General features: G+C 43.8%; 2 protein-coding genes across 2 annotated transcripts; both read right to left on the bottom strand.

The window, feature by feature from the left end:
- Nucleotides 1-1,667: 1,667 nt before the first annotated feature.
- Nucleotides 1,668-4,608, bottom strand: LOC120693463. The gene is made up of 2 exons (XM_039976909.1): nt 2,282-4,608; nt 1,668-2,188 (listed from the first exon to the last, which is right to left on the bottom strand). The coding sequence occupies exons 1-2, from the start codon at nt 4,533-4,535 to the stop codon at nt 1,875-1,877; spliced, it is 2,568 nt and encodes an 855-aa protein (XP_039832843.1). The 5' UTR covers nt 4,536-4,608; the 3' UTR covers nt 1,668-1,874.
- Nucleotides 4,609-9,488: 4,880 nt separating this feature from the next.
- On the bottom strand, nt 9,489-11,421 carry LOC120688817. Its single transcript, XM_039971187.1, has 2 exons — nt 9,933-11,421; nt 9,489-9,796 (listed from the first exon to the last, which is right to left on the bottom strand). Exons 1-2 carry the CDS (start codon nt 11,419-11,421, stop codon nt 9,489-9,491), a joined length of 1,797 nt encoding a protein of 598 aa, XP_039827121.1.
- Nucleotides 11,422-18,876: the final 7,455 nt, after the last annotated feature.

The following is an 18,876-nucleotide window of genomic DNA, read 5'->3' as shown; positions in this document are numbered from 1 at the left end:
TGGCTTGGCACGACTATTTTTTCTCTTATTGTTAACCTCTAAAGTCTCCCTCTTTTCGCATCCTCTGTAATAGCCTTGTTTGGTTCTTTTCTAGAATGGGCTAGCATGTACTTTGACCGCTAATTATGGTGCCAAACAAAGTTATCTTACAAAAGCAACTTCAGAACCCCCGCGCTAGGAACCCTGAAGAATCTAATGAGACTTTTGACCGCGCGATTAGAGGACAGTTACTATAGCAAATCATCGATTAATTACCGTCATTAAATTTGTCGCGAAAAATTACACCCATCTCTGAAAAGTTTTACAAATAGATTTCATTTAAGCCAACATGCATGCAAGATTTTCTTCTTGAAAAACGTGCACGCTAGGAAAGAAAGATAACCAAACAGGGCCAATCTCATTCTAGTATGCCAGGAATGTCTGTTGAACCTACAAAACGCAGCAGCGCCACACGCCGTCTCTCCACCATCGTCGGCGAACGAACAAGCCAGCTCCCACCCGATCGATCCAGCAGGCAGAAGCAGCGCCGCCTTCCCGAGTCGGCTAGGCCGGCCGGGCTCGCCGCGCCATGGGCCCATCGCCACCTACAACTTCGAACTGCTGGAGCTCGCGGACGGCTAGTGCGGGGAGGCCGCGGTCTCCGCCGTCGTCGGCAACAGGAAGTCGAGGCTGCCGCCGCCGCCAAGCTCGCTGATGCCACCGACCCCGCCGAGCTGGCCGCCCACGACAAGCCCGAGGCTAGTAAGAAAACGAAGAAACAGTTGAGGCAGAAGGAAAGGAGGCTGCTGCAAAGGATACCAAACCTAATAAGAAGGTATAAGGAATTAAGGATTTCCTTAAAATAATGTAGTTCGATGCTAACTTGATGTGCGTTATGGAATCTAATCTTTACAACTGTTTTCAGGTTACCGCGTCCCCCATCAAAAACCTTGGGTTTAGGCCGCCAAGGCGTGTCTCTTATTATCAGAAAGCTGCCGTCCAAAACGGCAATGGTGGTGCACCAACGGGTGGCTACAATGGCGGAGGCAACGACGCTCCTAGGGTCGGCTACAATGGCCCTGGCCGCCGCGATGGGTACAGCAGGGGCAATGGCGGATACGGCTACGGCAGGGGCAACGGCCGGTATCATGGCAATGGTGAGTACCGGCAACGACAGCAGCAGGGCGACAATGTTGGTAGATTCCAACGGGAGCGCCCTGGCAATGATGGCTACTACCTGCGGCATGGCGGGCAGCAACAGAGGCGCGCAGCCAATGACAGGTACTACCGGGAGCACCGCGATTCTTCGCCGGTCCTGAACGTCGAGGACATGTGTCCAAGTTCCCTGCGCTGCGTGTAGCCAGCCCGGCTCGATCTGCTGCGCCGGCCCAAGCTGAGGCTTGTGCTCCGGCGTCGGCCTAACTCGCTGATTAATTTCCCTTTTACTCTTTGGGTGAGAGATGGAGAGATGAACGTGAGAAAAGCCCTCTGAAATTTTGTAATGGATACTTTTCTATTTTTGTTCAGTTGTTCCAGTAAATTTTATCTTTACTGATTGAAATTTGGGCGATTTGATATGCACCTCCTATTATTTTATCAAATGCATGAAAAGTTTGCACATCCGAGAGGGGCTGCCAGGTGAGAAGCTGCCGAGCTTAGAACAGAGGGCCACGGGAGGTAAAACTATATTTTGTGTGTCTCTGTATCACAGTTTCTTCACTATATATTGTCTACTAGGTTCCTTCAAGACATTAACACAAACACGAAAATTAACAATACAACAAGTTTCATTAGCTAGTCTGCATATCATAAACCTTAGGAAGTTAGGAGATGTCTAATGTCATGTGAAGAAATAAATACTACTTGTATCTCATATCTTAGGTTATATTTATACTTTACTTTTTGAGGTTATCTGCTGCCTCTAGCGCAAGGATCTCTTCCTTCAGTCTGTCTATATTTTTCTTCAACCCAGCAATAATTTCGGCCTTTCGAAGTGCAGATGCCATTTTAATCATTTCCATCGTTCCAACTGCGCGTCTTGGCATTTTAACATCTTGATTTCCGCCCATGGTATTTGCATCTTTGTCCCAGGCATCTTTCGTCCGATCAAATCGACTAAGGTAGTAGATAGTTTTTGTACACACTTCCCTGCCAACCTGTTTGGTGATTCCATCAACCTGCCTCCTCGACGCGGGCCTCTCACTGTTTCCTGCAAAAGAAAAGGAGACAAGGAAAAGGTTTACTTTGAAGTTTGATTTGCATTTCAGTTTGAAGGATAGGGCAGTCACTTCAATTATGATACCTGATTTCTTTCTATAGGCTTCAGCGAGGTTTTCAATCACAGATTCTAACTCTTCATTTGATACTAAGACATCTTTGTCCTTGTGCACCTTGTCTCCTGCGACAATGCATTTCTGCATTTCTTTAGTTGAACCTTCTGAGTGACCAACATAAGTTTGGATAGGTGCAGTATGAGCTAATACATCTGGTTCTTGTCTGAGAGTTCTGTCACTCAGAGAAGATTCAACCTCGGAATCCCTGATCTTCAAGATGTCTTCAGATGAAGGGAACATATCAACTTCAGATGCAGCTCCAACAACGGCTTCATCGCTTTCACTACTCGCTGCACTCTGGATGACGTTGGGGAATAAATCACCATATTCTGGTATGCTATTCTTTTCCTCATTAGAGATAACAAGGTCTTCCTCTTCAGTTTGTTGGAGACATTTGTTTAGTGTCATTTTTGTAAGAGAACCACAAGATAATCCATCAACCATACTTAAAGAGCCGGTGAATTCATCAGCTACGGCTTGCTCAAAATCTTTGTGTAGAGTTGCCTTCTTAGCTCCAACACTTGCAGATATTGATCTAAAACTGTATGGACTTTCAGCAATTAGCTCCTGTTCAGCACCTTTCACCGCAAATTCCGTGGTATGCTGCTTACGCGTCATCTTGATAATGCTATTGAGCCTCTCCACAAGAGGAATTTCATCTTCCAGCTCCTCAGCTGCATCTGGTGCTGTCCGATGGATCCTGATGGATGTGTCAACACACATCTTTTTGCCAGAATTAGCAGCAGGAAGCCCTTCCATTTTTCTTTTTACTGGACTAACCAAAACACATAGTCCTTTAGTCTTCACAGAATTAGCAACTGCAGTAGCACATGCCAATGAGTAAGGCTCCCACCATTGAGCATACTTAACCGTCATGCCCGGCTTGTGATCCGGAACGATGAATGCAAGATTTTTGGCTTCAATGTTGTATGTATCCCATGCTTCCTCCCATCTTGAGTTTGCACGGACCACAACTCCTGGCACATCCTGATCAAAGCCCAGCTGCCTCGCAACACGATGAGGACGATACTTCTCAATGCACTTCATGCCTACAAGCTCACAAGCTCGCAAACATCGCGCAAATGACAACAGTGCTTTGCTTCTTGTGATATCCTGGCCACGCACCCAGCAGCCACAGGTTTCGGGCTGCAGAGCAACACTGCTACTTCCATAGGGTCGCCACTCAAACTCCTTGGGCGACATGAGCACTCCGAAAACGTACCTCGTGTCGAGCACACTGCGGGCGTCATGCCACCGGGCAACCCTTGGCACGCCATTGACATCAGGAGCAGGGGATTTTTCCATCTTCGAGCGCAGCTCGGGGAAGCGCTCCCAGACCCAAAGCTGGAGGATGCGCATCGGCGCGGAAACCCCGAAAGGCGGCGGCTCCCTGTTGTTGCGCAAGCCCAAGCGGCGCTTGATCGCCGAGAGATCGCTGTAGATGCTGGCGAGTGAGGCGGGCGCGAGAGCCACGCTCTGGCCGTGCGCCAGACGGACGGCGACGGGGGATGTATCCGGGTGGACGACGTCCAACGGCGGCGACGGGAGCACGAAGCGAGAGAGCCACAAGGACAAGAAGGCGCCGTGCTCGACGAGGTCGCCGCGGCCACCGGCGGCGGATGCCCCCGTGTCCGGCGGCGCGCGCTCAAGAAAGTACTTCACCCACACCCCGTAGGACGGCTTCCTGTTCTTGCTCTGGTTGAGCACAACCCGGACGGCCTCGAGCGCGCCGACCTCCTTCTCGAGGTCCCCCGGCACCGGCGCGCGCACGGGGCCGCCGACGAGGGGCAGGCCCGCGAGCGCGGCGACGTCCTGGAGCGTGACGGTGGCCTCGCCCCAGGGGAAGACGAAGGTGCTGGTGGCGGCGGACCAGAAGGCGGCGAGCTGGAGCAGGGCGCCCTCGTCGCGGCGCACCCGGTACGTGGCGGCGAGGATGGCGTCCAGGATCCCGAGGTCCCGCCACAGGGGCTCGTGCCGCGGCCGGAGCTTGTCCACCCACCGCATCCACAGCTTGGGGCAGCCCGGCCAGCCCCGGAATTCCGCCAGGGCCCCGCCGCGGCTAGGAACGGGGCCGGGGTCGCGGGGCGGGGCCGGGAGACGGGCGCCGGGCTCCGCGCCGGGGAGGAGCGTGTGGGCCAATCGGACGCAGCGGCGGGAGGGGTCGGCGTCGGAGACGACGGGCGCGGCGGATTCTTGGACCAGGGGCTCCTCGCCGTCCGCCATTGCGGTGGTCGGTGGGGTGGGGGTTCGTTCGGTACTGGTTGGGGAGTTGGGGTTTTGTTTGAGAACGACGGGGAGCTGCGTGAAGAGCGTGAGCCAGCTATTGGCCCGTTTAGTTCGCAGGTGCTAGTGAATACTGTCAGTTTCACCGCTAATTACAGTATCAAATAAAATCAGTTTACAAAACTAACTTTAAAATCTCCGCGCTAGTGACCTGAAGAATCTAATGAGGTCTTTGACTACACGATTAGAGAATGGTTACTATAGCAAATCATCGATTAATTATCATCATTAGATTCGTCGCGAAAAATTACACCCATCTTTCAAATTTTTTTGCAAATAGACGTCATTTGGTCTTTTATGCGGAGACTAGCGCGCCTAACCAAACAAGGCCCACTAACGCGTGGGCCTGATCAGCAACGGGGACGTGTCCTTCTGCAGTTACTCTAGAGAAACTACTTACTTTCGGTTCAGTTCGGCCACTATCATGAACTTTTGATAAATATTCATATATCTTTTGAATTTACTGCAAAATAACTAGTTACTTTTCGTTCCCAATTCGGAACATAAATTTATTTTTCAGAGTGCAAGTTTATAGAAATAAATATAAAGTAGGGAGAAGTCCTTTTAGAATGGTATTTCGTCCGGCTCGCTAGGTTAAAAAAAGGAGAGCCAGTCCGGCTCACCATCTCCTCTTCCAGCCTCCCATGCAGGTTCCATGGCCCGCCATCCCGCCGATGCACCTCGCCCGGTGCCACACCTCGCACCTCCACCCCCGCTTCGCCCCGCCCCGCCGCCACAGTTGCCCATGGTCGCAGCCGCCACCTCGCTCCGTTCCCCATTCCAAATAGAGGCCGGGAAAGGACAATGAAGGGGAAAGGTAGGAGATGACACATGGAACCCACACGCCAGGGTGTGTGTGGAGGGGAAAGATGAAGAGCTGTTGTGATTTGGAGAGTGAGAAATAGAGAGTTTGTTGGAGTCACTAATGCATTATGGACATAAATTTTTTTGAAGAGTACAATTGAGAGTCAAATAGAGAGCAAAAAATAGTTACTCTCTTTGAGATGCTTAATCAAACAAAAAAAATAAAAAATAAAAACCCAATGATCCCACAAAGCCCATCCACGGGCTCACCAAGCCCGCCACCGCCGCAAGCCTTGGCCTCGCCCGTGCCCACCACCGGATCCGCCGTCAGTGGGGAAGAAAGGGGAAGGGATCCACCATCGCCGAGGGATCCGCCGTCGCCTCACTCGTGCCCAAGCTGCCTTCAGAATCTGCCGACGCCGGATCTGGCTGCCTCAACCGCGCCCCCACCCGCCCCGGCCGCCACCGCGCTTGGGCTGCCGCCTAAGCAGGCCCGTGAGAGAGGGTGGAGGGTGTGGGAGAGCGAAGGGAGGGAGGTGCTGTGTGAGAGGGGGAGCAAGACGGGAATGGAGGGAGGCTGAGAAATGCTAACTGTTTTTTATATCACTCCGGCTATTGGACTTCCTTTGGGCCGAGAAATAGTAGTGGGTTGGGCCTAATTTTAGGAGGCTAATATAATAGCCTCGGTTAATTGTGCATTGTTATGATGACCGTCTCGGTTAATAGATATTAACTGAGGTGGTTATATTACATTGTCCGGCTCGGTTAATATATTTTAAGAGACAGTTTATTATAACCGCCTCGGTTAAAAAAAAATGACCCCCTCAGTTAGTCCGAAGCATTGACCGGGGTGGTTCAAAATTGTACCCGCCTCCAAGGGGTTTTGAAAAGGTTACGGTTAAGTTTTCTTTTTTGAAGTAATGCATATAAATATGAATGCCTAAAAATATAAAAAGTTGAAACATAGTACTGCTTAAAAACAATTAGATGCTCATATCTTCATTGAATCGGCAATTGACAAGAAATATTGTCTGTAAACAATATTTTGTATGGAACATTAGTTTGCAATTAGATGAACAACAGGAAATAGAAATAAAAATGCATTATAAATAAAAGATGTGTCTTATACAGTAGCAAGTATCTATGTTAATTTGAACTAGCTTCAGTTGAGATCTTGTTCTGGAGCAAATAGGCAGTCGAAATAAGTTACTTAATAACTTGAAAATATGCATGAACATAAATATAATTGCTACAGGGATCTTTACCTGGTAACAAGAGGCTTCATGTTTTCGTAATTCAAAAGATGTAATTAACTTATGACGCTTCCGCTCAACAATTTGATAGGATTCATAGAACAAAGAAGTTATATTGATCACATTTCCTGCGTTAGTATAAAATGAACAGATCAAGATGCTCCTCCCTCTATTGTCAACCATATATATATATCATTTAAGAATTATTTTACACATAAAACTGGCATGGTTCATAACATGAAAATGATATTATTAAAGAGTTGGCATGAAGATTATTTCAGATGATTATACGTTGAACTAGGATCAAATTCTTGGATAAAGTATTGTTGAAGAGTAAACACGAACAAGTGGATAAGCACAATGCATGGGTGTATAATTTTGTATTCCCCTATGTATCAAGTTGTATATATATTTTTTCGAAACAAGATTCATCCCAATTCCATTACCAAAAACTGAATTACAAAGTTATGCATGTTCAGAAACAGGTGGGGGAAGGAATCAAGATGGGGGAGCAAAGCCTAAACCGTTTTCTAGCCTTGACTTTCAAGCTAGAAGAGAGCCAAGACAGACCCATAAAACCCAGAGTTCCTAGATGAGGGCCAGCCAGTGACAGAAAACAGTACTTGAAAAAGAGGAAAAAACACCAAAAGGACACAGCCCCAAAGGTAACCACAGCACCCACAGGACCTATCAACAACTTTCCCTCTTTTTACTTTCGCAACATCAGCCTTCCTGCTCATCTTGTCAAGCAGCGGAAGCATCATCCTCACAGGTGGCCTCCCAGCTTGTTGTGCTAGCACCTTGTGGGCATAAGTCAGCAGAGTCTTAACCCCTTCCAGCAGCCTCCCTTGGAAGTCCGAGGTGTAAAGCCATGCCCAATAATTCATGAAAGGACATGAGTGTAGCAAAATCTCGGCCGGATGCCGAATGAGTTTGGCATAAAAAGCTGCTTCATTGCGACACTTCCATATGGCCCAGCACACAGCTGCAAACCCGAAGTGATAAACATTTTACCCATCGGGCAGCCACTTCTTAATCCACAGTTTATACTGCTGACAATCTCTCAGAACGTTGTTTGCACCAAGGCATTGTCCAATCATAGCTCACACACATTTGGCTACTGGACACTGAAAAAAGAGATGATCAATTGATTCTAACTGATCACAGAACCTGCAGGAGGGATACCCTATCCACTTCCTCCTAATCATGTTATCCTTTGTAAGTATATCGCCTTTCTCCAGCAACCAAGTAAATATCTTTATTTTGTAAGGTAGTTTTGACTTCCAGATGTGATTGAAATTATTATTTTCACTAGCACTAGACAAATGATTATATACAGATTTCATAGTGAAAATCTTTTTACTGCTCCAACTCCATGAAACAAAGTCATCTCGTGTCTCAAAGTTAAAAGAAAATGTCATTTCGACAATCCTCATCCAATCCTCAAACGAAGAGGGAGGGAGCCATCTGCTAAAGTTCAAACGGCCATTTCTAGTCAACATTTCCTGTACTGTTATTAGTTTATTTTCGCATAAGTCATAGAGCACAAGATGTTCAATACAAATTGGCTTTCCCATTATCCAGCTATCTTCCCAGAAAAGAGTTTGGCATCAAGTTGTATATATGCTTGAAAATTTATAATAAATAAAGTTCCCTTGCACCAAAGGTGAGGAAACATGACTACAATGGATAGTAAAGAGAATTTTGAGCCTTCAGTTTTAAGGGAAAAGATGTTGTGATTCAAAATTCTCGTATATCACTTCAGCATCACCTTATATTATATGAATGCCCAAGCCGAAGTTACAACTTCATCCATCTTTGTTTTTAGTAAAACGGAAACAAGTTCAATCTGCAACAGTGTTCATGCAGCATAGTAAACTATTACATCAGCTCGATCATGGTTGAGATCGGATCGAATAAATAAGTAGATCATGTGGGTTTGGCATATATCAACCAGGGAGGCACTTCAGTTGTCACTTCAATTCTTGGTGAAAAACTTCATGGCGACCACATGCATGAACCAGTAGGCACCGCTGAATATTGTCTACATATAAAACATATATAATGGTTAGCCATATAGCTTATCATATAGAGCAGATAGCCATCAATATAATGGTTCATTTTTGCCTAATATGAAGCAAAACCTCAAAAGGTAATTAAATTACATTTGACATGGAATCAGGAAGTACACTTACGAAAAATTAAAGAGCTATAATGTTGAATCAAACAAAAATGCGACCATCCTTTGCCAACAACAACAGTTGGTTTATATTATTATTATATATATTTTGTGATTGTGTAGGGTGCTTATTGGTTAACGTAGTAGTTCAACCCTGTTTGCTCCTGATTATTATTGGCCCTGTAATACTGTATGTATATTCACTTGATCAGGTTCCCTAAGAAAAAAAAAATGATGTATGTAGTCACACGACAGAAGGAACTAATTTCATTTGCTTCGAAGTAGTCAAAAGAGTATCCATCAAAATCCATGAATGAAACAAAAACGTTTTCTTTCACCATTTTATCACTGAAAACAAGGTGTTCCAATCCATTCGCATGTGATTCACTCTAAAGAGTTATGGACGACGTTGCAAAGTTGCAACTTGATGCTTGAGCCTATAGAATAGAGCTACTGCAGTTGTTCATCACAACTTGATTTAGTATTCAAAACATTTGACTAGCGACACCAACAATTCATGACGGAACCGACCAGTTTCCTCAAGCTACGACCCTAGCTAACCCGTACGTTCTTTATTTAACTGATATAATCAGGGCCTGGGATATGTAATGTCTTGTGAAAACAAAAAATTATTACTACCATACCTGAATTGATGCTCTACTTCTTGAGTGCCTCAGCTGCCTCTTCCTCCCGAATCTCTGTCGCCAGTTTAGCAATATTTTTTATCAGTGCAGCTATCTCAGCCTGTCGTATCTCAGATGCCTTTTGAATCATTTCCTCCGTCCCAACTGCTCGTTTTGGGTGGTAAAAACCATTATCTGCACTTGTGCTATTTGCATCTTTATCCCAAGCTTCTTTCGACCGATCAGATAGCCTAAGATAGTAGAGTGTTTTTGTACAAACTTCACTGCTACCCAGTTCAATGTTTCCTTGTCCCAGCCTGCTAGACGACCTCTCACGGTTTCCTGCAAAAGAAAACAAAAGAGAGACGACAGAGAGTAATAAGGCCATATATACTGTCAAGTTTCATTTGTCAATTATTGTCATGCATTCAGCTAATTCGATGTACACATAAAATTGCCACTTCAACAATTATCATACCTGCTGATCCCTTCTTGCTGGCTTGTGCAGAGCCTTTCAAGCAAGGACCAAACCCTTTATTTGATGCCAAGATATCTCCATTTCCTCTCCCATTTTTACCCTGGCCATCCAAAAATGTTACCTTCTTCTTGCGTGTCTTACCCTTACCTGTAACAGCCCTCTCAGCAGCGGCGGTAGCAGCACATGACAGTGAGTATTGCTTCCACCACTGAGCATACTCATCCGTCACACCTGGCTTGTCACTGGGAACAGCAGATGCATAATCCCCTGCTGCGCCGATATCGTATGTTTCCCATGCTTTCTCCCAAGAATCTGAGTTCAGCCGGGTCACGATCCCGGGCACGTCCTGGTCGAACCCAAGCTGCCTCGCCACACGGTGAGGCCGGTGCTGCTCGACGGAGTCCATGCCCACGAGCTCGCACGGGTGCAAGCACCGCGCGAAGGACAGCATTGCCCTACTTCCGTAGGGGCGCCATTCGAACACCTTCGGTGCCGCGAACACGGCGCGCAGGTAGCCCGGGTCCAGAGCCCTGCCAGCAAGATCGTGCCAGCGGGCAGCCCTCGGCACCGGCACGTCGCCACCGGCGGAGTCCGGGATGCACGCCGGCGCCGATGGGCGGAGCTCGGGGAAGCGCTCCCACACCCAGAGCTGGAGGATGTGCATCGGCGCCGAGACCGAGGGCGCCTCCGTTCGCTCTGCCCACACGAAGTGGCACCGGAGCGCGGAGAGGTCGCTGTAGATGCTGGCGAGCGCGGCGGGGGCGAGCGCCACGCTCTGGCCGCGCGCCAGGCGGACGGCGATGGGGATCACCTCCTCCCCCGGAACGGCGACGTCGAACGGCGGCGACGGGAGCACGAAGCGGGAGAGCCACATGGAGAGGAACGCGCCGTGTTCGAGAAGCTGGTCCTCTGGCCGCCGGCGCTGCTGGCGGATGCGGAAGTACTTGATCCACCCGGTGCCCTTGCTCCGGTTCATCAGGAGATCGCGGACGGCCCCGAGCGCGCGCTCGTCGTCCATCTGGAGCTGGTCGGACAGGGGCTGGCGCACGGATTCGCCGACGAGGGGAAGGCCCCCGAGGACGGCCACGTCCTCCAGCGTGACCGTGGCCTCGCCCCAAGGGAAGACGAAGGTGTTGGTCTCGGAGGACCAGAAGGGCACGAGCTGGAGCAGCGCGCCCTCGCCCCCGCGCTGCACGCGGTACATGGTCGCGAGGATGCCCTCCAGGATACCGAGCTCGCGCCACAGGGGCTCGTGCAGCGCGCGGAGCTTCGCCACCCACTGCCCCCAGCGATCCAGGGACTCCTCCGCCGGCCAGCCGTCGAAATTCGCCCGGATCCCGCCGCCGAGAACGAGATCGGGGCTGCTGGGCTGGGACGGCAAGTCGGGAAGACGGCTGCCACTCGCGCGAGGAAGCAGGAAGCGGGGCGACGACCGGCCGACCGGGGCAGCGGTAGATCCCCGCGCCAGAGTCGCCTTGCCGTCGGCCATGGCCTTGCGCTGCGGGCTGCGGCTTGGAGAAGCGAGACCGGGTGCGAAGGCGAGTTGGGGTTCTGGGGGATGGGGAAATTTTAAGCTTTGGTGCCCTCGTGTTAAGTAGGGCACTGGCAAGTGACAGCCGGAGAGCGTGTTTTGGACAGGAGGCTGCCAGCTGGCCGAGCTGTTCTTTCTTAATTTTTTTTTCCTTACCGTTGTAGGACCTGAGATGCGATTTCACACACATAAAAAAAAAGTGAAAACGCATTGTATGGTATCTGGTTCCATAACAAGGTAGTTCCACAAAGACTGTTAGTTTAATCTTCAAATTTTGTCCCACAAATATTGTTCATACAGATTGTAGTAAAGTTCATCTAATTGAATCAATATCAAATACCAAGAAAAATAATTGCATAGAGAAGAGCAAGAAGTCAATCAAATATTTATTTTTCTACTTCCAATGCATTTGCATTTATTGAGGACCTAGGGAATCAAATAAATAGCGCGGTTTTCAATCACAACTACTATGGTTAATTAGGGGTAACATGGTCATCTTCCACTACTAGTAATATGCCTGAAATTTTCTAAACGAACAATTTTTGTGGAACGGAGGGAGTATGTTTAAATACATTGATGATAATCGCCTCTACATATAGCCAAATCTTTGTGTTCAGAATTAGAGTAGAATGGAATGATTGATTGTATTGATTGATGATTTAGATCACTTCTTATATATGTACGAGAGGGAAAGGGTGCTTATTCTCGAAGGGACATGCCCCTTCGTGAATGGCCCCTTCGGGATGGCCCCTTCGTGAGTTGGCTCTTTCGAGAAAGGTAACCGCCTAATGACTAAACTAATTAACTATTATAGAAATTGATCACTAATACTAATTCCTTCATAACACTCCCCCTTGATCAATTTTCTTCTTCTTTGTAATCAATTTGATCTTCTTGTGGTCTTGTAGTCAATCAAATAACTCCTTGAAAACCCTATGGGAAAAATCAGGAGATGTGATATATATAACTCCCCCAAAAACCCTTTCAGGAAAAATGTGAGGAGAATCTTTGGAAAACCCTGTGGGAAAAACCAAAATAATTCGAGTATACTAGGCAAAACTCCTTCAAACCCAGTGGGAAAATAAGGAGAAACACCATAATATACAATGACTAATGTTAGTAAACCCTTGAGATAACCTAAAGTCTTAGTCTAATAACACCTTGACCCTATGGTCAATATGCTTCAAATATCATCTTCTAAAAACCCCGGTGGGGAAAACTTGATGATATAGCATATAACTTTATGTTGACATTGCCTCATCAAAAACTTTATATGAGAAACCTCAATAATAAAAACTCACATAAAGAAAAGAGTACAATGTATCGTATGTTCTAATATCATCCACCAAAAATTTCTATGGGAAAAATGGATGATAGGACATAATCTTGTGTTGATATTACCTCATTAAAAACTTTATATGAGAAACCCAAAGGGAAAAAACTCATACAAAGTAAAGAGTGTAATATGATGTTTTCAACAAGTTACTAATTAGAGAAACGAGAGACTCTCCCTCTGAAACTTGCAAACTTTTCATACCAATGACTCAACACATATGAAATGTGCAATATGGTATACTTTGTGAAAATCTCAACAAGATTATCACAATACTTAGTTTGCAAATATTCATATGTCCATATGACCTATGAAACAGAACCATCTTAATGCAAAATATTGTATTAAATATAACTTGTCTCCATCTAAACAACACAAGCTTCATTACCTTTATAGATAATGACCTTTGATTCAATAGAATCAATACCACATAACTTCAGTATGTGACATATCATTCTGTCAAGCTATACACATTCATGTGTAGCCTTATACAATACAATATCAGAATGATTAATGAAATTGACCATTAAATGTCTACGTACTTAAAGACTATTATATATTGGTCTTTTCATATTCATGTAAACCTTATTTTAATGATCTGGAATATTGGGGATCTTATAGATAACCAGAATCATGATATCCACATAATCGGATCACGCATTATACCAAATCCATATGTGCTATTTTAAGATATCAAAGATATTCTTAACTTCAATATACCAATCTTAGGTAGAATAGCACATCTATTAGATAGCAAATTATTGCAAAGACAATATCCGGCCGGGAACTTTTGCAATATATATTAGCGCATAAATAGCACAGGGATAATGGACCACATGTCCTATTATCTTAATTCAATCACTATGGCATAAAACAATCTCCCCTCATATGTTTCTCTATCATGAGGTAGAACCACCATAGGATTCCCTTTCATATTAAATGATTCAATATGATGTGGATATAGATAGCTTTACTATAAAAACCTGGGAGAAGATACTTGGATTCTAAACACAAAATAAAATTTTGGTTTAGACCGTTATCTTCCATCTCTAAACTCCGTCTTTAGATTACAACGTGTTCTTGACAAGTGTTCATTACCAATGATGTCAAGATTATTGACCATCATATAATACTAGAAAATCCAATTAAGGATTCTGAAATGAACACCACGTGTAATCAATCTTGTATCCTTCAATATAAGGAATACATACAAAGTTGATTGTACCAAAATCAACTTAACTGCTTTAAGCCATATATTGACTTAAGCAATACACGGTATATGTTGCGATTTTATATATAAGTAAGTATTGGATATGTAAACTCCTTCCTGGAAGTTTCACAATATATCATATCTAGTGATCATATGTGATCACTACATCTATCAATTATCAACTGTAAAGATAGATGTTTTTGTACTGCCAGTCAAAAGATAGTATCGGAAATTTATAACTTACTATGGAGAATAACCTGCATTGAAAATCAATGCTCCGGGCTTTGCGTAAACCCCTTGTGCTACTAGTCTTGCTTTAATCTCACCGCCTCATTGTTCTCAATCCATTCTAGGATGAAAACACTTTTGTACCCATAGTAAAGGTACATCTAGGTGTTGGCTTTACTACCAAAAAACACCTCTCTTCTGGTGAGCAAGACTATCTCTGTATGTATAACTTTACTCAACAAGTTCCAGTAAGAGTGACAAAGCACTCTGTCATGGTCTTATTAACTGGGTAACTTGGGATAATATATACAATTTATTCAGAGAAATTTGTATCGATACATGTAGTCTTTATATGAAATAATTCTCCGGTTATGAAAACTTAAAAATGAACCCTGAATGACTCATCGTGACTTCCTTAAACGAGTGTCAGGGCTTTCCGATATCCCAGCATCAGTATTTTGGTGCACCTCTAAGCTGGGTTGTGGATTATAAATATCCACAGGACATAAAATGTCCTCTAGGTTTCTTTCAACCAAAGGTTGAGTTGCATTTACTACGTTAGAAGAAAAGTCTTCTATTGCTAGCATGAATAATCCTGCTTTATGGCCATACTTCTCCCCCTCTTATTTACAAATGGGAGTTGAGTGGTTTTACTTAGTACCACTACTCTTTCTGGCACATACTTGCATCAGATTAATGATTAGTAAATGCATGTGGCAGTTTATTTGCAATACTATACAAATCAATAATTCATGCATGTGGCAGTTTATTTGCAATACTATACAAATCAATAATTCTTTGAACTCAAAGTTCAATTCATTTAGTATGTGATCCTGAGCTTGAAATGCTTTATGCATTCAATTGTTTTCCGGGCATTATATATGGTACTTCTAATCTCCCCCTAATGCCTGAAAAAGCTCATTTATACTATAAGCCAGCATACAAGTTGTAAATAGATCCTCTCTAAGAGATCTGTACTGAACAATCGACAGAGATTTGAAATCTCAGTTTGATCCCCAATTTCCTATGTGAACCCATCAATGTATGCTGCGGTGGTGAGAGTGGTACGTATACAACGTAACCAATCTTACGCAAATAGGAAATCTTCATGGATCTCCACGTACTAAATGCATATAGGGGATATGCAGTTAATTATAAGTCAGGAGTGTGTAAATCTACCTGACTGCAACACGAAGTTGGTAATAGCATTTTACTAATAATGGTCCTGCTATGACTTAATGTCATACATCTAGATTCCAATTTATCTTTTTGGATATGTAACTAAACTTATGTTATACCAAGCAATCGTCATTGAAGGTACAAAGGTTTAGTAGTGTTCAGGATAATGCTCATAACAAAAGGCATTATCTACCAAATGCATGGCTGAGTGTGTAAACTTTAGACACTCTAGATCATCTCATAGATGTATCTATACAACCATGAAATGCCTGAACTGTCCATACAATCTTTGTATCGGACCCATACATATTCTTTTGAATATGATCAAGAATCTAATAGAGTCAACCTGATTTTAAGATAAGAGGATCTTATAATCCATATCCCTGTGGTACTTACAGTATCCACACTTTGGGGATATCAGGACCAAAAGAATTGCCAATAATTTTTCACGCATCCCTATGGATGTCCAGTTGATCATTCCAAATCTTGAATGGATCAACAATGTGAAAAATTCTTATACGCAACATGTTGTATGGGAATGATTGTATGCATAATACAACAAAGATGAGTCCTATCTCATTTCTTATATGCAATATCCAATGTTGTCTTCTTGTGTTTCCATATGGAAACACATTTGGATATATGTATCTCTATGACTTGTTTAGATACGAGTTTAATTAAGATATAATTAAATAACCTCAATTGTTAACTCAGTATTCATAGAAACAATCATAGTGGCAAATAATTGACCAAACTATCAATTTATACATTGCATCAACGATGAACAAAATTATTCCCTCTTCTTATTATAAGAACCAGGAATATTTTACTTCCGTTATTATAGAGTGTGGTACAAATATCCACTAGGCATATATCATTCCACATTGGAATGATCCGGGATTATCTATATATGACAAGAAATTAATGAAATTCTTGTCAAATATATAGAAATCTATAAATATTGTTGAGTATCAAATTCACCAATATGATATTCACAATAGTTATGCATTGACAACAAGTGTTACAACATATTTCGATGGACAATATTAAATAATATCAAAGGACCATGAGATTATTCCAAGTCTCATATCAAGTCATTCGAATTATAATCGATGATTTTGTTGTCCATAAATTTTAGATTCTCTTATGAGAAAAATAGGATCGATTTCCTAGAGGGCTTCAAATGCATGATTGAAAACCCTTCAAATCTTATGTCGTAGCTCCTGTTTTATCCCTTATTGTTGTTTGATATAGATCAGTTTTCCTTCCATAAGATATTCTTTTCGATGATCTTTATGGATATTACTTCTTAACAACAGTAAGGTATTATTTTCTTTGATCTATAATAAATGACTCCTAATTAAGTGTCATTAAATTGTTTTATTAGTCTATGGGATAAAACTAGTTAACGTCCATTGTCCATGTGAGATATTGATGCCATCGAGAGCGAGTTCAATAGACTCCTCTGAAGTCAATATCCAAAATATGTGACAAAATATTGATCTAATGAATTTACACCTAAGGTAAACTCAAATCACTATGATGATGTTGTAATATCAAATGCAATATTTTATAATTGTATATCTTATCATAGTTTTGGATCATTGTAGGTAACCATATAAATGTGTATACCATACAACGAATCATCATAAATTTTATTGATACACAAGACAAATAATCTCTATGTCAGAAACATAGAGTAGATCTTTATAGTAGGCAATGTAAATTGCTGCCTAAGCATGGTCTCTAGGCAGAATAATTCACAAGGAATTAAACGCAGCCTTTGCTTAGGACTCTACTACCTTGTGTAAAATAAAACAATATGATGACAAAGAACAATCCAAAACCTTTATTTTGATTAAAAACACATTGTAGGTAATCATCAAGTTTCAGAGAAACAAGATGTAGACCTCTCAGTAACAGGTGATTAGATCACTGCTATGGCACGGTCTCAAGACATAATAATTCACAAGAAATTAAACGCAGCCTATGCCATATTCTCCATTACCTTGTGTTAATTAATCAAAATAATCAAGATATGTATATTGCAAATTTTTAATCCATTAAAGATGAATAATCTTTAATGATATTTATGTCTTAGTTAAATTGCAACTAAGTTACTAGCAGTTTAACTTGTGTATGGTGCAAAAATGTGTTTTAGGTGCACCAAAATACTCCGATTCTATTATAAAACTACAAATGTAACATATATGTTGGTGCAAAATAGGGGGTTTGGGTGTGCCAACATAACCAAAAATAGTTATTGAAGTCACAAATGTAATATGTATGTGGTGCAAAGGGGAATTGGGTGCACCACATATTCCAAAAATATAATAGAATCAAGATGACATTGTAATATAATACAATCAAATCACAAAATATATTACAATGACAATATCCAAGCAACAACAAAGCACGAAGTGCTATAGTTGGGTAGTGGCATAATTATGCAAAATCACGCAGGATCAAAGCAAAAACCACTTCCTGTGTTAGCCCTCCTAGCAAAAATGGTTCGATTGCCATTTTTACCTTTTCGGATTTAGGCTCACATGAGCCTAAATTTATCGAACCTTAATTAACTATCAATTAATTAAGAGGCTTTGATTTTGTTGCAATTAAAAATAATTGCCAATCAACAAAATCGATAAACTATTTATGTTTAGATATACAATTTTCTGGTCTCAAAAGCAAACGATGTATAGGAGTAAAGATTCTACCATACAAATTCTGTTAGAGTCCATGACTAAAACAGAAAAACATAGGCACAAAAAACATATATAAACAGTGAAAATCTCCGCAATATAATTTATTAAGTTGCAATTTCAAAAAAACTCATAGGTCTCAAAAACTATATATTTACTCTAGATAAATAATTTGCATCATAAGTCATTTAAATGCATGGTCTTAGTAATCTGATTATTTGGATTGTTACCATGTAATAAATCATAGAAGAAATCTGAAGAGAGGAGGAAGGGGATCGGCTTGTGGCCCGAGACTGCCTGTTGGCCTCCAACGGCCGGCCTCCAGCGGCCTATCTCGGGTCGGCCTACTGGTGGCCCAAACCAGCCCAACCAAGGCCCGTACAAAAGGGCAGAGGGCGGTTAGGAGCCGCCGCTCCAGCCCCTTGCGCCGCCGCCGCTTGGCCTTTGCGCCGCCTGCCTCTTGCCTTGACCGCCGCCGCGTGCCCCTGGGGGCGCCGCCTCCTGCCTCTGGGCTGCCGCCTCCTGCGCGCGGGAGGGATCCACCACGCCGCGCCTAGCGCCTCCGCTCCCTGTTCGATGCCGCCGCAGCCTGCGCGCTGCCTTTGGGTGCCGGCCGGCGGCGGCATGTGCTGCCGTTGTGGTTCTGCATCGACTGCGGCCATCGCCGGCGGGCGTCACCGCCGCTGGCCCCAAGCGTCGTCGTCTCCAGGTCCGCGCGCGAACGCCGTTCGCCGTTGCGGAGGGCCGTCGTGGCAGAGTGC

Source organism: Panicum virgatum, chromosome 9N, assembly GCF_016808335.1.
Source record: "Panicum virgatum strain AP13 chromosome 9N, P.virgatum_v5, whole genome shotgun sequence".
Taxonomy (NCBI): Eukaryota; Viridiplantae; Streptophyta; class Magnoliopsida; order Poales; family Poaceae; genus Panicum; species Panicum virgatum.
The sequence above is the reverse complement of the archived record's forward strand: the minus strand, read 5'-3'. Positions and strand labels throughout refer to the sequence as shown.